The 22606-nt window shown below is 38.4% G+C and overlaps 2 protein-coding genes across 2 annotated transcripts in view; both read left to right on the top strand.

The window, feature by feature from the left end:
• Positions 1-22606, top strand: part of LOC132142906 (microfibril-associated glycoprotein 4-like) — a 97939-nt gene that overhangs the window by 30289 nt on the left and 45044 nt on the right. The gene's annotated exons all lie outside the window — the stretch shown is intronic.
• LOC132142909 (microfibril-associated glycoprotein 4-like) lies at positions 1320-4834 on the top strand. Its single transcript, XM_059553108.1, has 4 exons — positions 1320-1538; positions 1619-1715; positions 1809-1976; positions 4410-4834. Exons 1-4 carry the CDS (start codon positions 1335-1337, stop codon positions 4664-4666), a joined length of 726 nt encoding a protein of 241 aa, XP_059409091.1. The 5' UTR covers positions 1320-1334; the 3' UTR covers positions 4667-4834.

Genomic DNA, 22606 nt, shown 5'->3' with positions numbered 1-22606 from the left:
GGGTCACCATACTTGGCTGAATGTCACTTCACTTCACTTCATTGATGTTTCTCCGCATGTAGCCATTTTTGGTACTCCTCAAGAATACCACCATTTTGCAGTTAGAGGCCTTGGCTTTCACTACCTTGATGGTGAGACGCTATCTCCTTTTTAATTGGAAAGCAACAAATAACCCGTCCAATACACTTTGGATCACTGATGTCATGTCCTTTCTAAAACAGGAAAAAACAAGATACCCTAAACAAGGTAAACTAGCCAAATTTTTACAATAAGTTGCAACCATTTATGCAATTTTTCCAGGCTAACTAGACCTAACTCCAAAACACAACCTTTCCCCCTTTTTTTTTAAATTTCATTTTATTTTATTTCATTTTTTAATTACTTTTTTTTTAAAGTTGTATACAAATATGTTTGTTATTGTTATCCAAGTGCCTTCACTGTTTTTGTGTGCAAACCAATAAAACTATTAAACAGGAAAATCACACTTACTCCAGGAACACAAGTACAGTCGATCCAATGATGAAAGCTCTTTAATACTAAACTTTTTATAAAATTTTTAATGGGGTTTTATTAACAAAGTTTGGCAGGAGCACGATCAGATAATCATCCAATTTGGCACAGGTGCATCTCGTTTAGCTAACCATCTTAACTAGCACAACAAGTGCATAAATATCCAGCCTTCCTACCTCCTGTCCTACGACAGTTTTTCGGCATCCCTCCTCCACCCCAACTCCTCACTTCTAATCTATTTATCTCAAATCAGGGATCGAGGAGTTTTTTGGCTTCGGGCTATGCTCTGGGCCCGGATCCTCCCCCAGGAAAGCACGTCAAAATATGCCTACTATTTGCTTTCAGATTAGATGTAAGGGTGACCTCGTGAATTCTAGGTGTGTTACAAAACAAATCGAGTGAGGGAAGTCCTATCAATTATAAAACATTAGTATTTCATCATTGTGCATTGCAAGAATGACTCCAACGACAGATGTTATACGACTGATAACATTTATTGCCATTGTATAAAAAACAGATACTTAATTAGTGCCAAGAATCAAGGGTTTTGCAATATACTTAAAGGTTTTTTTTTGTAAAGTAACAGAGGAGGAGCCTATTTAATATTTAACAGTGTTTGTTATACATTGAATAACATCGCAACTCAATCGTTTACTCTCCATAATTTACCTCACAAAGCATTTAGCTTTCAGATAATCATTCAGGAAAACGTTTTTTACTTTCTTCAAGATTCTTCAAGCGAAGGCAAGATCATGTTTCTTTCTAATGTCAGTGTGATTTGATCATTATAAGTGAGGTTGATGATCAGTCCTGTTTCTCTCTAGATGAAGGTGTTTGTTGTGGCTCTTCTCTCTGTTTTCACGGCTTCTGTTGTAAGTGGATTTAAACCATTCGACTGCTCTGATGTAAATAACTCAGGACAAACCGTCAGTGGGATTTACTCCATCTATCCAGCAGGAGACATTCCTGTCTGGGTTTACTGTGAGATGATCTCAGGGGGGAAAGATGAAGACAACGGAGCATGGACGGTATGAATACGACTCTAGATCCTCAAACACACATCAGCACATTCATTATGAATCATATATTCTATATAAACCCATCACAGGTGTTTCAGAGGAGAATGGACGGCAGTGTGAATTTCTATCAGCCGTGGAATCAGTACAAGAGAGGATTTGGGAATGAGGAGGGAGAATACTGGCTGGGTAAGATCTCACAGTGTGTGTGTGTGTGTTTGTGTGGATGCTCATGTCCAGTGTTTGGTTGAACGTGTTCTTCATATGTGTGTGTATGATCAGGGCTGGAAAACATGTACCAGCTGACACGTAAGAACAAGTACATGCTGAGAGTGGATCTGGAGGACTTTCAAGGAAATAAAGTTTTTGCTCTGTACTCTTCCTTCTCTGTGGGTCCTGAAGCTGATGGATATAAACTACAAGTTTCAGGATTCAAAGATGGAGGAGCAGGTAGGACACTTCCATTTATACTAAACATGTTCTTCATGTAAATAAGAATGTATCAATGTATCAAATACCCTGATAATATAATACATCTCAGAGAAGTCTTTTTGATGTCTGCATTATCATCTGCAAGTTGTATTAGAGCCTTTACTCAAATGCAATAAGTCTGTAGGATGTTTCCTATCATATATCAAAAGTTTATGATGTAGAATGCATGCAAAACTGACATCTTAAAGATGTCTGTCAGATGTTTGTACACAGCAGATGCTTTCCAGATCAATAAATCTTTAAGAGACATCTTGGAGATCGGCCAAACCAACAATGATCAGGGCCGATTATATCCTGTCAGATAAACATGTCATCAGACTGCAACTCATACTGTGTTTCCCGCATCAGCCCAATCTCACTTTAACACAGGTTTTTAACAAAACAGTCTCTCTTAGACCCTATGTATCACCCAAAGTGCAAGAACAATGGTTTTTTCTACAATATCGTAATTAACCATGGTATTTGTAGTAAAACGGTGGTTATAAAAATTGCAACCAAAATGAATGTAAAAAAAAAAAAAACAAGAAAAAAACATTGTACACTTTTACTATAATTAAACCATGGTTAATTTTGGTAAGGGTTAATATCAGTTACTTTATAGTTATAGTATAGTATATAGTTTTTATAGTAACAGTTACTAATACTTTTACTTCAGTATTTTTCTGGTAACAACTTTGTTTAAAGTATGATAATTGGATACTTCATGCAACTGTGACCGAACGGTTAACGACAAGGTGGAAGTCAGCCTAACCTAAAGAAATAATTAATATAATTTTTGGTTGTCGACTACGCCACCTAGGGACTTGCACCCTAAGAATGAATTACAAGCCACCGGCTTTTCTCTTATTCGAAGCACACAGGTTCGTTTTCAGCAAGTAACTGGGCAGAGTCATGGGTTCTACAAAAAGATACTTTATTACAAAAAAACCTCACACTATAAAACCACCCCCAATGGAGCATTAGACAAAAATACTCATTCAACATACACACAATAATTGACAAAAAATAAATCAAAAGTTGATATATCAGTCACAGCAACGGTAAATTACCAAAGAAAACAATAAAAGAAGACATTCATCAACAGGACCATACAGGGCTGAAGGACATCTACTTTGGACACCCCCGGCTGGAAGTGGCCTACAAGAAAAGCAAAAGAAAAAGCTCACTCCATACTCATACCTCACCACACCACACAAGTGAAATACAGCACTCTCAAGTGAATGGGAGACCCCACTACCACAGCCCCAGGACACCCACGTGAGTGGCCCTCAGCTCCTGTATGGGAATACAAAAAAAAAAATATAAATACAACAAACAATTTTACGCCACTAGCGGTGTAAGCTAATACAAAACAATAAATAGGGTCAAGATAGAACAGTTAGCTGGACTTACACAGCCCCAAAATCCAGCATCCCCAATAACGTCATCAAAATCAGATAAAAAGGAAATAAACACAATAAATCTACGGACACAGGAGGATAACTCCTTTTAGTCTTTAACAAAAAGACAAAACAAAATATTAAATCAATCAACTTAAGTCACAGACACATACAATAACAACCAGACAAACATCATTTAGATGAGAACAAGGAGAAACTACACATCAATTCACCATTGCATTTTTAAGACAGACGACACAAACCAGATAAACTGGAAACAAAAGGGGAAAAAAAAATCAAAAATCCAAGCGAGACAACAGCGCTGGACGGGTCGCTCGCACTACTGCCAAATATTGCAGCACGTCATGCCCAACCGACGATGATTCTGTTTACCTAGGTGACCTGTAGCTGGTGCACAGACGCCAGTGAACTGCAGCTGGTGCGCAGACGCCACTAAACGACCCACGCCACAGAATGCTGCAATGATACACATTATAAACGCACGCACACCAACATTAAACCCACGTGAACGCCACTCACCTAAATAACCAGCCAACTCCAACCTATCTGCTCCTTCATCAAGTGATCCAACTGATTGACATGCTACCTCCCAGTCTATACCAGCACCAACAGAGAATATTTAATAGTCATATCCTAAGAAAATAGATCTACCGCAAACGCTTTACACATACCTTTTCCTGCAGCACGTCGAGCCGGAATGACAACACAATAGGGCGGGTGTTACAACCGATCGCGTCACAGCACAGGCGCAGCCTACTTAAATACGCGTTTCCTGATTTGACGTAACCAATGAGTGACATCTACGTCAGCCACACACTACACAACACTGGTGTTTGCGGTCATTGAACCTCCTCAGAAGAGAGTCTTTCCATTCATCCCAGAGAAGTTATAAATGGGGTTCTTTATGCGAAAGTCGTGGGCCTAGTGGTTAGAGAGTATGACTCCCTTAAAAAGATGTTACTGTCCTCAATGATGCTCTTCCTTTTTGCAGGTGACTCTTTGTCCTACCATAATGGACAGAAGTTCTCCACCTTTGACAAGGACCAAGATTCCTATGGCGGTAACTGTGCCAAAGTGTATCTCGGGGCCTTTTGGTACAATGGCTGTCACACTGCAAACCCCAATGGTGTGTATTTATGGGGAGAAGATCCCACCATTTTTGCCATTGGAAATGTTTGGCACAGCTGGAAGAGCAATTTTGCTGTTGGCATGAAATCCATCAGCATGAAGATCAGACGTGTGTCTTAGAAACATCAGTGTTTTCAGGAGCAAACATCCAATGTTGTTTTCACTATATTACAAATGTGAAGGTTTAACATTTTATTTTCCTCAGTCTTAACAAAGCAACTTTTATCTGCTTCTGGTCTGTTATCTGGTCTGTCAGATTAACTGGTATGTTAATGAACTTCCAATAAACTCTCCTGCATTGTAAGCATTACAGAATGTCTTTATGTACATTGTGTCAGTTGTGGTATTCCCTTACGAAAAATAAGTTTATTCAAGTGTGCTATTAGTATACTTCTTTTAAACTAAAAATAGGAAAGTATACTTTTAGTTTACTTTTTATGTACTTCTCAGAAATGCTCTTCATGTACTTCTCAGAAATATACTTAAAATTACGTTTAAGTATACTTGACTTATACTTACAAAAAGTCTAAATATATTTGAGCTATACTCCTAGAATCTGTGTTTTCATTCTTTTATGGTAGAGGGTGCTAGTATGCATCTTCTGTACAAAATTTTCAAAAATACACAAGTGAAGAAGAAAAAGAAACACCACCCAGCAGGCACAGGACATCAATGTGACGTCAGGAAGACGTTGGACTCCAACTAATCCAACGTCAGTCAGACGTCATATTTTGGTTGAAAATTAAAGTCAGGTTGACTTCTAAACCCAACTTTGTTTGACGTCAAACTCTGACATCAGACAGACTTTGAATTTTGGTTGGAATAAGCACCACACTGCAACAAAGGGTGAAATGCATGGCAGTGCATTTAATATCTCAATATCTCAATATCTCTGTTTTTATTTTATTTTTTCTCTAGAATCTTTATCTTACTATCACTCTCTGTTTTTTAAAGTGTTTTTCACAAGTTCATCAAACAACCGCAGTAAAAATTTTCATCAAGCATGGTGAGTAATGGCTCCTCCTGTCATTGTTACTTGCACCTCTTGCCACACGTACAGTTTATCTATCTCTGTCACTGATGAGGGATTCACATGTGATAAATGCAGGGAAATAGTTAGGCTGACAGAGAAGATCTCAGAATTAGAGACACGCATCCAAACTTTAATTGAGGACAGTAAGAATGTTAGGGCTCTAGATACGGCTTTGGATGCGTCTAGCTCAGGGATTCCTGTACATTGTTCGGTTCCGGAAACAGAGCCCCTGCAGCAGGGCAACTGGGTGACGGTGAGGCAGCGTAGTCGTGGGTCAAAACACCGCTCTTCTGTTCCGATCAAAACATTAAACAGGTTCTCCCCACTCAGTAATGCACCCATTGAGAAACCTGATGAAAGTGCTCTAGTTATTGGTGATTCTATTGTACGGAACGTGAATATAGAGACACCAGCCACCATAGTCAAATGTTTACCGGGAGCCAGAGCGCCTGACATCTTTGCAAATTTAAAAGTGCTGGCTAATGCTAAACGTAAATACAGTAAGATTGTTATTCATGCCGGCGCTAATGATGTTCGACTTCGCCAGTCGGAGATCACTAAAAATAACATTAAAGAGGTGTGTGAACTTGCAAGCACGATGTCAGACACTGTAATATGCTCTGGTCCCCTCCCTGCTTACCTTGGTGATGAGATGCACAGCAGATTGTCATCACTCAATGGCTGGATGTCTAAGTGGTGCCCACAAAATAACATAGGTTTCATAGACAATTGGACGAGCTTTTGGGGCAGACCTGACCTGTTTAAAAGAGATGGTCTTCATCCCTCCTTGGGTGGCGCCACTCTTCTCTCTAGAAATATGGCAAATAGTCTTAGTGTTTATACTTGAATAACTGGGGCCCAGGTCAGGAAGCAGACAGACTGGCTAAACCGACCGTCTGCTAGCTGCCTCCCGTCACAGAGGTCAGTTAATTCTCAGCACATAGAGACCTTTTCACCTAGATATCACACTATAGAGACTGTGTCTGTTCCCCGAACTAGAAAATACAAAAAACGTCCAAACCAAGTTAAGATTAACAATTTAATTGAGGTTCAACAAATAAAAAACAGAAGCAATATGGATAAACAAATGATAAAGCTTGGCTTATTTAATATCAGATCCCTTTCTACGAAAACACTTTTTGTAAATAATATGATCACTGATCATAATATAGATGTACTCTGTTTGACAGAAACCTGGCTAAAACCTGATGATTACATTATTTTAAATGAGTCCACCCCCCAAGATTACTGTTATAAACATGAGCCGCGTCTAAAAGGCAAAGGTGGAGGTGTTGCTTCAATTTATAACAACGTTTTCAGGATTTCTCAGAGGGCAGGCTTCAAGTATAACTCGTTTGAAGTAATGGTGCTTCATATAACATTATCCAGAGAAACAAATGTTAATGATAAATCCCCTGTTATGTTTGTACTGGCTACTGTATACAGGCCACCAGGGCACCATACAGACTTTATTAAAGAGTTTGGTGATTTTACATCCGAGTTAGTTCTGGCTGCAGATAAAGTTTTAATAGTTGGTGATTTTAATATCCATGTTGATAATGAAAACAATGCATTGGGATCAGCATTTATAGACATTCTGAACTCTATTGATGTTAGACAACACGTTTCAGGACCTACTCATTGTCAAAATCATACTCTAGATTTAATACTGTCACATGGAATTGATGTTGCTGGTGTTGAAATTATTCAGCCAAGTAATGATATCTCAGATCATTATTTAGTTCTGTGCAAAATTCATATAGCCAAAATTGTAAATTCTACTTCTTGTTACAAGTATGGAAGAACCATCACTTCTAACACAAAAGACTGCTTTTTAAGTTATCTTACTGATGTAACCAAATTACTTAGCATATCCAAAACCTCAGAACAACTTGATGATGTAACAGAAACTATGGACTCTCTCTTTTCTAGCACTTTAAATAAAGTTGCTCCTTTACGCTTAAGGAAGGTTAAGGAAAACAGTTTGACACCATGGTATAATGAGCATACTCGCACCCTAAAGAGAGCAGCCCGAAAAATGGAGCGTAGCTGGAGGAAAACAAAACTAGAGGTATTTCGTATTGCTTGGCGGGAAAGTAACATATCCTACAGAAAAGCATTAAAACTGCTAGATCCGATTACTTTTCTTCTCTTTTAGAAGAAAACAAACATAACCCCAGGTATTTATTCAATACAGTGGCTAAATTATCAAAAAATAAAGCCTCAACAAGTGTTGACATTTCCCAACACCACAGCAGTAATGACTTTATGAACTACTTTACTTCTAAAATCGATAATATTAGAGATAAAATTGCAACCATTCAGCCGTCAGTTACAGTATCACATCAGACAGTGCACTATAGACCCCCTGAGGAACAGTTCCACTCATTCTCTACCATAGGAGAGGAAGAATTGTATAAACTTGTTAAATCATCTAAACCAACAACATGTATGTTAGACCCTATACCATCTAAGCTCCTAAAAGAGGTGCTTCCAGAAGTCATAGATCCTCTTCTGACTATTATTAATTCCTCATTGTCATTAGGATATGTCCCCAAAACCTTCAAACTGGCTGTTATTAAGCCTCTCATCAAAAAACCACAACTTGACCCCAAAGAACTAGTTAATTAAAGACCAATCTCGAATCTCCCTTTTCTGTCCAAGATACTAGAAAAGGTGGTAACCTCACAATTATATTCCTTCTTAGAGAAAAATGGTATATGCGAGGATTTCCAGTCAGTATTTAGACCGTATCATAGTACTGAGACTGCTCTCCTTAGAGTTACAAATGATCTGCTCTTATCATCTGATCGTGGGTGTATCTCTCTGTTAGTTTTATTGCATCTTAGTGCTGCGTTTGACACAATTGACCACAACATTCTTTTGCATAGACTTGAATACTTTGTTGGCATCAGTGGAAGTGCATTAGCATGGTTTAAATCGTACTTATATGACCGACATCAGTTCGTAGCAGTGAATGAAGATGTATCCTATCGATCACAAGTCAATGTCACCTTTATTTATATAGCGCTTTAAACAAAATACATTGCGTCAAAGCAACTGAACAACATTCATTAGGAAAACAGTGTCAATAATGCAAAAATGAGAGTTAAAGGCAGTTCATCATTGGATTCAGTTATGTCATCTCTGTTCAGTTAAATAGTGTCTGTGCATTTATTTGCAATCAAGTCAACGATATCGCTGTAGATGAAGTGTCCCCAACTAAGCAAGCCAGAGGCGACAGCGGCAAGGAACCGAAACTCCATCGGTGACAGAATGGAGAAAAAAACCTTGGGAGAAACCAGGCTCAGTTGTGGGGCCAGTTCTCCTCTGACCAGACGAAACCAGTAGTTCAATTCCAGGCTGCAGCAAAGTCAGATTGTGCAGAAGAATCATCTGTTTCCTGTGGTCTTGTTCTGGTGCTCCTCTGAGACAAGGTCTTTACAGGGGATCTGTATCTGGGGCTCTAGTTGTCCTGGTCTCCGCTGTCTTTCAGGGATGTAGAGGTCCTTTCTAGGTGCTGATCCACCATCTGGTCTGGATACGTACTGGATCCGGGTGACTGCAGTGACCCACTGATCTGGACACAGACTGGATCTGGTGGCCACGGTGACCTCGGAACAAGAGAGAAACAGACAAATATTAGCGTAGATGCCATTCTTCTAATGATGTAGCAAGTACATAGGTTGTTATGGGAAGTGTTTCCGGTTCCGGTTTACCTAATTAATGCAGCCTAAAAATCCTTTAACGGATTTGGATAATAAAAGCATATTAGTATGTTATGTGTATGCCAGGTTAAAGAGATGGGTCTTTAATCTAGATTTAAACTGCAAGAGTGTGTCTGCCTACCGAACAATGTTAGGTAGGTTATTCCAGAGTTTGGGCGCCAAATAGGAAAAGGATCTGCCGCCTGCAGTTGATTTTGATATTCTAGGTATTATCAAATTGCCCGAGTTTTGAGAACGTAGCGGACGTAGAGGATTATAATGTAAAAGGAGCTCATTCAAATACTTAGGTGCTAAACCATTCAGGGCTTTATAAGTAATAAGCAATATTTTAAAATCTATGCGATGCTTGATAGGGAGCCAGTGCAGTGTTGACAGGACCGGGCTAATATGGTCATACTTCCTGGTTCTAGTAAGAACTCTTGCTGCTGCATTTTGGACTAGCTGTAGTTTGTTTACTAAGCGTGCAGAACAACCACCCAATAAAGCATTACAATAATCTAACCTTGAGGTCATAAATGCATGGATTAACATTTCTGCATTTGACATTGAGAGCATAGGCCGTAATTTAGATATATTTTTGAGATGGAAAAATGCAGTTTTACAAATGCTAGAAACGTGGCTTTCTAAGGAAAGATTGCGATCAAGTAGCACACCTAGGTTCCTAACTGATGATGAAGAATTGACAGAGCAACCATCAAGTCTTAGACAGTGTTCCAGGTTATTACAAGCAGAGTTTTTAGGTCCTATAATTAACACCTCTGTTTTTTCAGAATTTAGCAGTAAGAAATTACTCGTCATCCAGTTTTTTTAAGTGCAGTATGGAGTACCTCAAGGCTCAGTACTAGGGCCGCTACTCTTCACGCTTTAAATGTTACCCTTGGGAGATATCATCAGGAAACATGGTGTTAGCTTTCACTGTTATGCTGATGATACTCAGCTCTATATTTCTTCGCAGCCCGGTGAAACACACCAATTTGAAAAACTAATGGATTGCATAGTCGATATAAAAAATTGGATGACGAGTAATTTCTTACTGCTAAATTCTGAAAAAACAGAGGTGTTAATTATAGGACCTAAAAACTCCGCTTGTAATAACCTAGAACACTGTCTAAGACTTGATGGTTGCTCTGTCAATTCTTCGTCATCAGTTAGGAACCTAGGTGTGCTATTTGATCGCAATCTTTCCTTAGAAAGCCACGTTTCTAGCATTTGTAAAACTGCATTTTTCCATCTCAAAAATATATCTAAATTACAGCCTATGCTCTCAATGTCAAGTGCGGAAATGTTAATCCATGCATTTATGACATCAAGGTTAGATTATTGTAATGCTTTATTGGGTGGTTGTTCTGCACGCTTAGTAAACAAATTACAGCTAGTCCAAAATGCAGCAGCAAGAGTTCTTACTAGAACCAGGAAGTATGACCATATTAGCCCGGTCCTGTCAACACTGCACTGGCTCCCTATCAAGCATCGTATAGATTTTAAAATATTGCTTATTACTTATAAAGCCCTGAATGGTTTAGCACCTCAGTATTTGAATGAGCTCCTTTTACATTATAATCCTCCACGTCCGCTACGTTCTCAAAACTCAGGCAATTTGATAATACCTAGAATATCAAAATCAACTGCGGGCGGCAGATCCTTTTCCTATTTGGCGCCCAAACTCTGGAACAACCTACGTAACATTGTTCGGGAGGCAGACACACTCTTGCAGTTTAAATCTAGATTAAAGACCCATCTCTTTAACCTGGCATACACATAACATACTAATATGCTTTTATTATCCAAATCCGATAAAGGATTTTTAGGCTGCATTAATTAGGTAAACCGGAACCGGAAACACTTCCCATAACACCCTATGTACTTGCTACATCATTAGAAGAATGGCATCTACGCTAATATTTGTCTGTTTCTCTCTTGTTCCGAGGTCACCGTGGCCACCAGATCCAGTATGTGTCCAGATCAGAGGGTCACTACAGTCACCCGGATCCAGTACGTATCCAGACCAGATGGTGGATCAGCACCTAGAAAGGACCTCTACATCCCTGAAAGACAGCGGAGACCAGGACAACTAGAGCCCCAGCTACAGATCCCCTGTAAAGACCTTGTCTCAGAGGAGCACCAGGACAAGACCACAGGAAACAGATGATTCTTCTGCACAATCTGACTTTGCTGCAGCCTGGAATTGAACTACTGGTTTCGTCTGGTCAGAGGAGAACTGGCCCCACAACTGAGCCTGGTTTCTCCCAAGGTTTTTTTCTCCATTCTGTCACCGATGGAGTTTCGGTTCCTTGCCGCTGTCGCCTCTGGCTTGCTTAGTTGGGGACACTTCATCTACAGCGATACCATTGACCTGATTGCAAATAACGACTTTGACTTTGACTCAGCAGAGGAGGATTAAACAATAGAGTTGTGACGTTCGCGAACGAACCGATTCTTTTGAACGGCTCATAAACATGAACGATGGGAGCCGAGTCGCGGCTGGAGGGGAGCCGTTCTTTCTGTCGTTCTTTTTTCCTATGCGTGTTTCACACAGATGCACACAAATGAGCTCCTCCGCGAGACAGAACAGTTATAGGGGGAGGGGCGCACCCAGCGCAGGCCAACCCTTTATATCGTGATGATATTAGTTATTAGTTGTGCATGTTCATTGCAGCCCACTTTGTTATTGTTCATTGACTTGAAGGGGCTGATGTCCTATTTGCAAAGTTTACAGTAGTAATAGTATGTAGTATGTAGACATTTCCATTTTATTTATTCTAATTTTATCTACTTTAAATATTTTTTGTTTTCTATCAAAATGTTCTTGTGTGATAACAATGTTCTTGTGTGAAAGTGTTTGTAGTAAAAGCTGTTTTGCACAGAAATTCATTGCAGCCGGCTTTGTTTTTGATGTTTATTTGAGTAGGTATTGTATGAATAACATAAGTCAACGTAGCTTTACACACACACACACACTTTGTACTAAAGGTAAATCCAAAATAGTGATGTCACTGTCTAAGCAGAGGGATTTGTGCAACCCTATGGAATATAGTCCACACATGACAAACGAGGTAATAATCAATATTTCAGAATAATTCAAACTCAGATATTGGTGTGTGATATCTGAGTTTTAATTATTTGACTACAAATCTCACCTCATTTTTCCTCCCAGTAATTATTTCCAGGATAAACTGAGATGCCCCCAAGCTGGCTTCTTAAAACTGACTAAATATTTAAAAAGAGCCAAAAGAGCCGTTCTTTTGAACGGCTCTTTGAAAGGAACGGATCGCGAAGATCCGGATCCCCTCAAAGAGCCATAAATCCCATCACTATTAAACAACCCCACAAACAGCATGGTGATGGCTGTTACCTGTTAATGGCTTTATAATCATCATTAGTACATTCATATTACAAACCCTGTGTTTCTGCCACGTGAGATCCAGTGGTATTATAACAATCAGTTAAAATCTTTTAACAAACAAGAGCTCAAAAAATCTACGTTCTTAATCTACGGTGACACACACAGACATCAACAATAAGCGTATGAATCTCAACAATGGTGACATGCTTCATGCAGCAATGCATGCTGGGAGCCATGTGTTTTATACTATGGTGGCTCCCAGCATGCATTGCTGCATGAAGCATGTCACCATTGTTGAGATTCATATACTGATTATTGATGTCTATGTGTCTCGAAAGCTTTTTTTCCCAAGATGTATTTAAAAATAAAAAATCAGAATGTCTGATCTGAGGGAAGAAAGCATGGTCTCTTGAATATTGTTCATTAATAATAAATAACCACTTTGGGTCAATGACGAAAAAATAATTTTACTTAATCATTTTTCTTCATGATGATGAAATCTATATCACCTTATCTTTTTTTATGGCTGCTTTTATAACAAATTATGTGTTTTGGTAAACACTATTACAGGAACCGCAAACTTACTAAGCCAAGAGTCAAACTACCCAACTAAAGCAAACAATGATCACAATAATGGTGACCAAACATTTTCAAATAAAACATCAACATCTAAACCTCTGTTAATTCTCAAAAAGAACTTCTGTAGACATCTGACAGAAATAAAGTCAAACTGGTTATTAATATGTGAAGCTGGTTATACTTGTGCTGCCATGCATTTCACTGTTTTTTTTTATTTATTTTTTTGAGGGGGGGGGGGGGGTTCTTTATTCAGCATCTGCCCAACATTGGAGCTTGATGTCAAACAGTTGTTGGATTAAGACGTCAACCCGATTTTCATTTTCAACCAAAATCCAACGTCTAACCGCTATTATTATGTTTGATATATCAATCACTGGTTGATGACCATAATGTTTGTATAAACTGTAGGTAACAACTGGTAAAATGTACATCTAGGTCATAAAAACCATAATAATACCTACACTTAAATATTTTCTATATATATATATATATATATATATATATATACATATATATATAACCTTTATTTAAACAGGAAAAGTCCCATTAAGACACAGTCTCTTTAACAAAAGAATCCTGTATAACAAGTTCAATCATAAATTGCGAGACAATAAATTACAATCTAAAATGCAAAGCAGATTTACACAAAATTTACAGAATATTTGCATGTGAAGAAGCAATGGGTTTAAAATATGTAAATAAACAAAATAGGGTCTAGAAGTCAATATCCACCCACCATTAATTAAAACAATTACACATTTCCGTCCGCATATCAGATATTCTTTTTTTAAAAGCAGCTAAGGAAATTAGCGCACCAATCTTAAGTCGAGACCGGAGTTCATTCCAGGATGAAGGATTATAGTAAGACAGACCCCTCTTTCCTGCTTCTGTCCTTATTCTTGGAACCTTCAAAATTAGTACAAAGATCTTAATTGATATGTACTTTGGGTACAAACAAATATAAGACGGCAAGATACCTAAAATCGTTTTATAAATAAAAATGTGCCAATGACTAATTCTGCGCGATTTAAGTGACGGCCAGTTTAGCATATTGTATAAGATGCAATGATGTGTCTGATAGCCAGCATTTGTAATGACCCTCAGAACCTGAGAGCCGCATGATAAAGAGGGTCTAGTATTGACAGAGTATATGGACAAGAAAATTGATAGATGATATCCCCATAATCTATCTGAGACAGGAATAGTCCTGCACCCAGTCTTTTTCTTATAGGGGTGGTGTTGGCGCAGTGGATCAGTGGAGATTTGGGTTCGAATCCACTGTATGACACCAATGTGTCCCTGAGCAAGACACTTAACCCCTAGTTGCTCCAGAGGCGTGCGACCTCTGACATTTATAGCAATTGTAAGTCGCTTTGGATAAAAGAGCAGCTAAATGAATAAATTTGAATAGTCCCAAAAAAGCAAGATTTTGTTCTATATAAGAATGCCAGAGTAAATGTAAGTTTCATAGCGAGAACCTCAGTGTTTTTTAAAGGTAAAACCTTTATCGAGCCAGATACCCTAATACTTGTAAGTATCAACAAGTTCAATAGCTTCCCATCTAGAAATTTTAAATGTTCTAGGAATGTTTTCAGCAAATAGTTCTATTTTAGTTCCCAGAATGTTCTGCTAAAAGTTAGGATAACTTTCTCTAAAACATTTTTACAACATTATCCTCTAACATTCTAACAAAGCTTCTCATCACTCTAGATGTGGACTGACATTGCTCAGAAGTCAGATGTTGGTTGAAAATGAAAACCCAACCTCTGATTGGTGTAAAACTCTAGCGTACATACTCCAAAAACAGTATTACCAACTTCACTTATTATAAACAAGATTTATTTCTGTCATAAATGTAAAAAAGTTCTTATTGAGATTAACAAAGGTGTTGATGGTTTATTGAAAATAATAGTTTAGTTATACAATCCTAGTCTTCACACGTCACTTCCTGTTTGTTGTTGCCATCTGTACTGCATTTGAGCTCCGTCACTTTATTCTTTTTATGGACTATTTTTATCTTAAAAATCAATTTTATACACCATCATTTCTGTTTCTATAACGTGTGAATATATCCTCTATTGTATTCTACAACAAAAACAATCAGAGCGCCTCGTTATTACTAGTTTTATTTTGATCTCCTGGGTCCGCTATTAGCTTATAGCCCGTTAGTGGTTGTGCTAACAGCGCTTGCAATACTCTATTCACACACAATGGCTGCATCCGAAATCGCATACTTATCTACTATATAGTACAGAAAAAGCAGTATGCGACAAATTAGTATGTTTGAATCTTTTGTGTTCATAAAAGAGTAGGAGAGAATTGCAATAATTCTCGCGAGATTCAGTTGTACGTATACTTAATTTGCGTTCCAATATGCCTACTCACCTACTATATAGTAGGGAAAAAGAGTATGTGAAGAAAGAAGTACATTCGAAACCTTGAACCATAAAACAGTAAAACAGATGTCCTACTGCTTCAGCAAAGATTCTGAAGGGTTCATCGATGGATACTTTTCAATCCCAGGATGCCACGCGAAAGGGATACGTCATCATCGAACGTGAAGGAAAGCAGCGACGTGGATGTTTACAAAGGTGAGTATTATAAAACAAAACACGGTTCCCATGTGTTAAAATCTTATTTGTTGAGCTACTGTAGAGTAAACTGTTGATTTGTTAAGGTGGAAAGACGCTAGCCAGTAACATTATAGTATATTTGTAAAAAAAAAAAAAAAAAAAAAAAAAACACCAACAACAACAAAACATGTTTTATCATGTAAAGTGAACAGCGGATCTCCAGTAAGCACATGTAAGTTACATCTACAAAGTGGATTTGCATGAACCATCTTAAAGACGATTAAATGTCTATTTATTGAGACAGAGAAATGTTTTTGAAGTATTTTTTTTTTCTTGCAATTGAGAGAATTGCAAAAGAGCAAATCACATGAACATACATCTGAGTGAGAGATGTTTGTGTTATTATGTAGAATTCAATGTCTCCCTTGCTTTAGATGAATGTAAGTAATGTGAATAAATAAATCTACATTAAGTAAACATAAGTTATCTATTTCATTTGACCATTATTATGGTTGATAAATTGTGAAGCTCTTGTGTTGGGTAAGAAGTGAGTGAACACATCAGCATTTAGCTCAACATGTAAATGCAGTATATCACAGATAAATGACAGAGGAGACTGACTCTTGTCCGGATGTTACAGGGAGAGATGAGACACACGTGTGTTTAACTGCTGCAGAGAGACTGATGAAGGAATGCTGCCATCAAAGACTCTCAGTGAGGGCACTACGGTCATCAATACAACATATTTTAAATCTTAAGTTGTAGTTTATTTTAATTATTTTAAACAGTTATTACATCACTTTTCTGATTCTTGGTTGCTGTACATTAGATGCATACTGCTGTTACCAGCATACAGACAATGCCTCAAACAGGGAAAAAACGGTTTCTAGAACAGTCTACAAATGGAGTGAAGAGGCCATCTCCATACTGCAGGACTGCTTTTATTCCACAGACTGGCAGATGTTTCAAGATGCAGCAGGAGACAACATACACAAATACACAGACTCTGTGATAGGCTACATTAACAAATGCACAGAGGATGTTGTTCCATCAACTAACATTAAATCATTTCCAAACCAGAAACCATGGGTCAACGGTGAGGTGCGGGTCAAATTAAGAGCACAGACTGCTGCCTTCAACTCTGGTGATTTAACTGCTTATAAGAAATCCAGGTATGACCTTCAAAGAACAATAAAATCAGCCAAAAGAGACTTTAGGGACAGAGTGGAGTCAGATTATCATGGCTCTGACCCCCAACGCATGTGGAGCAGGCTACGCTACATCACAGACTACAAAGGAAGGAAAAGCAGTGGTGTGTCTTTGTCTGCCTCTTTACCAGATGAGCTCAATACATTCTATGCTCGTTTTGAGGCAGATAATACATTTCCTGCTGTGAAAATACCTGCTGACACTGACACCTGCCCCTTGGTTCTTACCACACACGAAGTGAGTAAGGCCTTCAAGAGAGTCAATGGCCGCAAAGCTCCAGGTCCAGATGGCATACACGGACGTGTCGTGAGGGCCTGTGCTGTCCAGTTAGCAGATGTCTTCACCAACATCTTCAACCTCTCCTTGAGACTTACAGTGATCCCCACATGCTTCAAGCAAATCACCATCATCCCTGTTCCCAAGAAAACTACTGTCTCCTGCCTGAACGACTACCGTCCTGTAGCACTGACATCAGTCATCATGAAGTGCTTCGAACTGCTAGTCAAACCCCACATCTGCTCTTCTCTGCCTGACACCTAGGACCCATTACAATTTGCTAACCGTTCTAACAGATCCATGGATGACGCCATTGCAATGGCCATACACTCTGCACTAGAACACTTGGAGGGAAGAGACACCTATGTGCGGATGCTGTTTGTTGATTACTGCTCTGCATTTAACACCATCATCCCTACCAAACTCATAGCCAAACTGAAAAATCTGGGTCTTAACAGTCAGTTATGTAACTGGGTCCTGGACTTCCTGACCGGAAGACCCCAGGTGGTCAGAATTGACAATCACACATCCTCCTCACTTATACTCAGCACTGGTGCCCCACAGGGATGTGTACTCAGTCCTCTCTTGTACTCCCTGTTCACATATGACTGCTCTGCTAAGCATAGCTCCAACACCATCATCAAATTTGCTGTCGATACTACTATCCTAGGACTCATCACTAATGGCGATGAGACATCCTACAGAGATGAGGTTAATGCACTCACTACATGGTGTGCTGATAACAATCTCTCTCTAAACATCAGCAAGACTAAGGAGATGATTGTGGACTACAGGAAGTCACAGAGAGAGGGTCACATTCCCCTTCATATCAACGGAGAGATAGTAGAGACAGTTAAGAGCTACAAGTTCCTTGGCATTCACATCTCTGAGGAACTGTCCTGGAGCCTACACTCAGAGACCATAGTGAGAACAGCCCATCAGCGTCTCTACTTCCTGCGGAGACTGAAGAGGTTTGGCATCTCCTCTAACATCATGTCAAACTTCTACCGCTGCACTATAGAGAGCATTCTGACCAGCTGCATCACTGTATGGTACGGCACCTGCTCTTCCTTGGACCGCAAAGCTCTTCAGCGAGTGGTGAGAACAGCAGAGCTCATCATTGAACATAAACTCCCAGCCTTACAGGACATCTATCAAACTCGCTACTTGAGAAAGGCTCGCAGCATCATCAAGGACCGCACTCACCCTGCTCATCACCTGTTTGCCACACTGCCATCTGGCAGTTGTTTCCGGTCCATCCGTTCACGGACAACCAGACTGAAGAACAGCTTCTATCTTCAAGCCAAAAGACTACTTAACAATCAGCTGTCCTCCAACTAAAAACGGAATACATGCTGCTCTTATTTTTACTTCATTGTACTTGCACTGCCACTTTTTTTAATATTCCTTTTAAAAAATTACCTTTATTGTACCTGTTACTTCCACTTATTTGTATATAATGCTCTGTCCATGTCTTTCTGTCTAAGGGCACCGTAGTCACTCAAAAATCTCAGTGCTCTCCATGTACGTCTGTGTCTTATGTCTTGTTATTGTCACTGTATGAGCCCCGTCACAAGCATTTCAATGCCCAGTTTTCCCCAGTGTTAACTATGCAAATGACAAATAAAGGCCTCTTGACCTCTTGACCACTTTATCTTTTGTGGTTGAGCAGGTGATAGCAGCATCTGTGGAAAAAACCTGAAACCAAAATATAAAGTAAGATCATTCTGTAACTTCTAACACAGAAATGAAATGACACTGTGTTGTTAAAATTACTGCTTTTGTTTTGTGTTTGTGCATCTTTGCAGGATCTGAAATGTCTGCACACTGCTGTGTGCACTGAGGATGGAGAAGATGAAGTGCCACGGGTTAAACGCTCCATCTCTCCAGCTCTTACTGCTTCATCTGAGCCGGATGTTGATGTGGTCTCTTCATCCTCAGTGACCCGAGAGCAGCGAGAGCATCTAGAGAAAGACCAAAATAAACTGTGGATGTGATTTTGGTCAAGTTTGTTCTGCTGGTTTCTGTTCATACAACATCAGTCAATGAAAAATAATGTCATGAAGAATCTGAAAGTCAGGCTCCATTGACTGATACTGTATGAACACAAACCAGCAGGAGAAACCTGACCAAAATCACCTTTTGTGTTCGGGCAAAGGATTTAACAGAATGAAGGCAAGTCATTAATGACTGAATTTATATGTTTAGATGAACTGACCCTTTGTAACCCCAAATAGAAACTGTATTAAATATATGCAATTTCAGCAATAAATAGAATGCTGACAACATGATATAAAGCGTTTTACTCTGTGTAAATGTTTTCCAGGTAGTGGTGCTAATGGAGAGCAGCACACAGATGTTTGGAGCAGACACAGCAGTACATGTTCTCCTGCTCGTGTTCAGGGTCTTCATCATGGTCTTCCTCATCCTCTCTGTGCACTCAGACAAGGACTCGATGTCTCTCTCTCATCATGATCAGATTCAGATAGTCCCGCACATGTTCTCCTGCTCTTTTTCAGGGTCTTCATCATGGTCTTCCTCATCCTCTCTGTGCCCTCAGACAAGTATTCGATGTCCCTCTCTCATCATGATCAGATTCAGTCTGACTGCAGCAGTGAGGGACCTGATGGATGGATGTGGGTTCACCGTCTGTACACTTTCAAAAACAGAACAATGTTTGAATAAAGCTTTCAAACATTAAAAATAAAGCGTTTCATGTGTTGTTGACTTGTATTTATTTATTGCGATGATTACTTTTATTTATTATTTTACTTGTTTATTCATGTCTCCTGTTGTTGTCAGTAAATAAAATATAGCCCAATTGTTTCATTAACACACGCATTCACTCATTACTTGAATATTTAGATGTATTCATCTTGGCTGCATTTGTCTAGTGTGAAGTCATGCATAGATATGAAAAAAAAAGAATTACAGATGTTTATGTGTCAGGGGTGAGGCTGCAGGTAGTGCCACAATATAAATATCTGGGAATACTGATTGATTCTAAACTTACATTTAAAGCTCACGTAAAAAAGGTTTGCAAGCAGGTTAAGTTTAATCTCTATAATTTTAAGATTACTAGAGATAACATGTCATTAGAAGCAGCTAAGATGTTTATGTACTCTATGGTTCTCTCTCACATGACTTTCTGTTTAACCACTTGGTCTCAGGCGAGTTCAGTGACTTTAAAACCATTAGAGTCCTTATACAAACGTACACTCAAGGTCCTTGATAAGAAATCGGTATATTCTCATCATTGTCCAATACTGGAAAAATATAATTTATTGAGTTGGGAAAACATGATTAAGTATGCAAATGTATGCTTGATGTATAAAATTATTTATGGTTTATCTTCTCCCCCTCTTGGTCAGCTAGTTCGTATTAGAACAACTGATTATCGCTCTACAAGAGGTGCATTAAGACAAGACTGTATCATACCACTTAGACGAAGTAAATTTAGTCAATCTGCTTTTTCTGTTAAAGCTGCACAAGAATGGAACACTATTCCAACAACTATAAGAGATCTAAACACTTATGCTTTATTTAGGGCTCAATTGAAGAATTGGTTAATCAGTACTCAGATCTGTCATCACTAGAATCTTATATCTGCGTATTAGATATAATATTGCTTAAAATATTATTACATCCTTTTATTGTTTGTATTTTGTTGCATTGTTTTTAATTGATCTTAAATTGTTTAAATAGATTTTTTTATTGTATTGTGTAATTATTAAAATTTCTATTATGTATTCTTAATCATATTTTGTTTAGGTTGACTTGTAACATCTTGTCCAGGGACTACGGATGAAAAATAGCCCTTGGCTAATTCTGGTACATTTACAGGAATGTTTTTATTAATGTACAATGTCCCTGTCAAACTAAATAAATAAATAAATAAATAAATAAAAATCATTATTATTGTTGATAAGTGTTGGGAGGGGCTAGATATGCTTCTTGTGATAATCTTAATTTTTAAGTAGTAATACTTACTTTTTTCAAGTACACTGAAAAAGAACAATAAGTAAATTTACTTAATTTTTATTTGGCAAGTTTTTGCACAAGTATTTTTCAAGTAAATTTAACACATTTGGAAATTAAGTAAATCTACTTAACTAAGTTAAGTAAAAATTAAAAAACGAATAAGTACATGTAACTTGACCTGTTACATTTTATTGAGTAAATTTAAATTAAATAATATTAAAGCATTTAGCAGACACTTTTGTCCAAAGCGACTTACAGGGCATTCAGGCTAACAACTTTCACCTATCATGTGTTCCCGGGAAATCGAACCCCCCAAACTTGCACTTGCTAATGCAATGCTCTGCCTCTTGAGCTACAGGAACACCTCAAGATCTTGTGAAAAATAAGTGCAAATTTCACTTACATATCTGATATAATGAAGTAAAATCAGTTGTTCTTTTAAAAATTTTGGAAAAGTAATTTGGAAAAGTTTTTACACTAATAAAAAACCTGAAACAGAGATTCTAGAAATTTCTAAATGTAATTTTTTTTTCAAAACTTTGTTTTATCAAATGAGGGTAAATAAGTCTCTCACTTCTGTCCCTTTAAACCAGTTTACAGCAAAGACAGCACAAAGGACTGGATGCACATGATAAATATTCTGCAATTAATGCCACATTTACACATAGCCGGGTATTTAGAGAAACTAACTAATTTTCAAAAATAACATCGTGCACACAACATCGTTTTCAAAAAAGTTGTCGTTTACATCAACCCGCATAAATACGCCGTCGAGCGCCATCATAACTATGCCAAACCTATGGGCGGCAGTGTAGGGAGAAGGATAAAGCCATGCAAGCCAATCAGAATCCTCAAAATCGAGCAACTTCCTGCTGACCTTCGTGTACTCCTTCGCCTCTGCTCCTCGATATAATACAGCAGTTGTGTTTGCAAATGCAAACAGACCAAAAGCGTTTGCACAAACGTAAAAATGAGTACCACCTTAACAGCATCCATGATCAAACAGTAACGTTACCCAAACAAACTCTAAACATAGGGCGCTCACATGACGTTAAGCATTTTCTGGCGCATAATGTGACGTTTGAGAACCTAAAACCCGGTTTCTCCCAGTTGACACGGCAACACATAACCGGCGTTTTCAGAAATCTCCACTTTGGCCGGAGTTTTTAGAAATAATCGTTTTCAGGGATAAAAACAGCGTTTTCGTGTAAAGGACAGGCCAAAACGCAGGGAAATATCTGCGTTTTACCATCGTGTAAACGGGGTCTAAGAAAACAGATAAAAGAAATTGCACTGTAAAACCCGACAAGTAACTTAACTCAAACCGTTTGAGTAAAC

The sequence above is a fragment of the Carassius carassius genome, chromosome 6 (genome assembly GCF_963082965.1).
Source record: "Carassius carassius chromosome 6, fCarCar2.1, whole genome shotgun sequence".
Taxonomy (NCBI): Eukaryota; Metazoa; Chordata; class Actinopteri; order Cypriniformes; family Cyprinidae; genus Carassius; species Carassius carassius.
The sequence above is the reverse complement of the archived record's forward strand: the minus strand, read 5'-3'. Positions and strand labels throughout refer to the sequence as shown.

Excerpts from the sequence above, each read along its gene's own strand:
- LOC132142909 (XM_059553108.1), top strand. The coding sequence starts at position 1,335 with ATGAAGGTGTTTGTTGTGGCTCTTCTCTCTGTTTTCACGGCTTCTGTT. Across the intron at positions 1,539-1,618 it reads AAGACAACGGAGCATGGACG|GTGTTTCAGAGGAGAATGGA; the intron begins GTATGAATACGA and ends AACCCATCACAG. Across the intron at positions 1,716-1,808 it reads GGAGGGAGAATACTGGCTGG|GGCTGGAAAACATGTACCAG; the intron begins GTAAGATCTCAC and ends GTGTATGATCAG.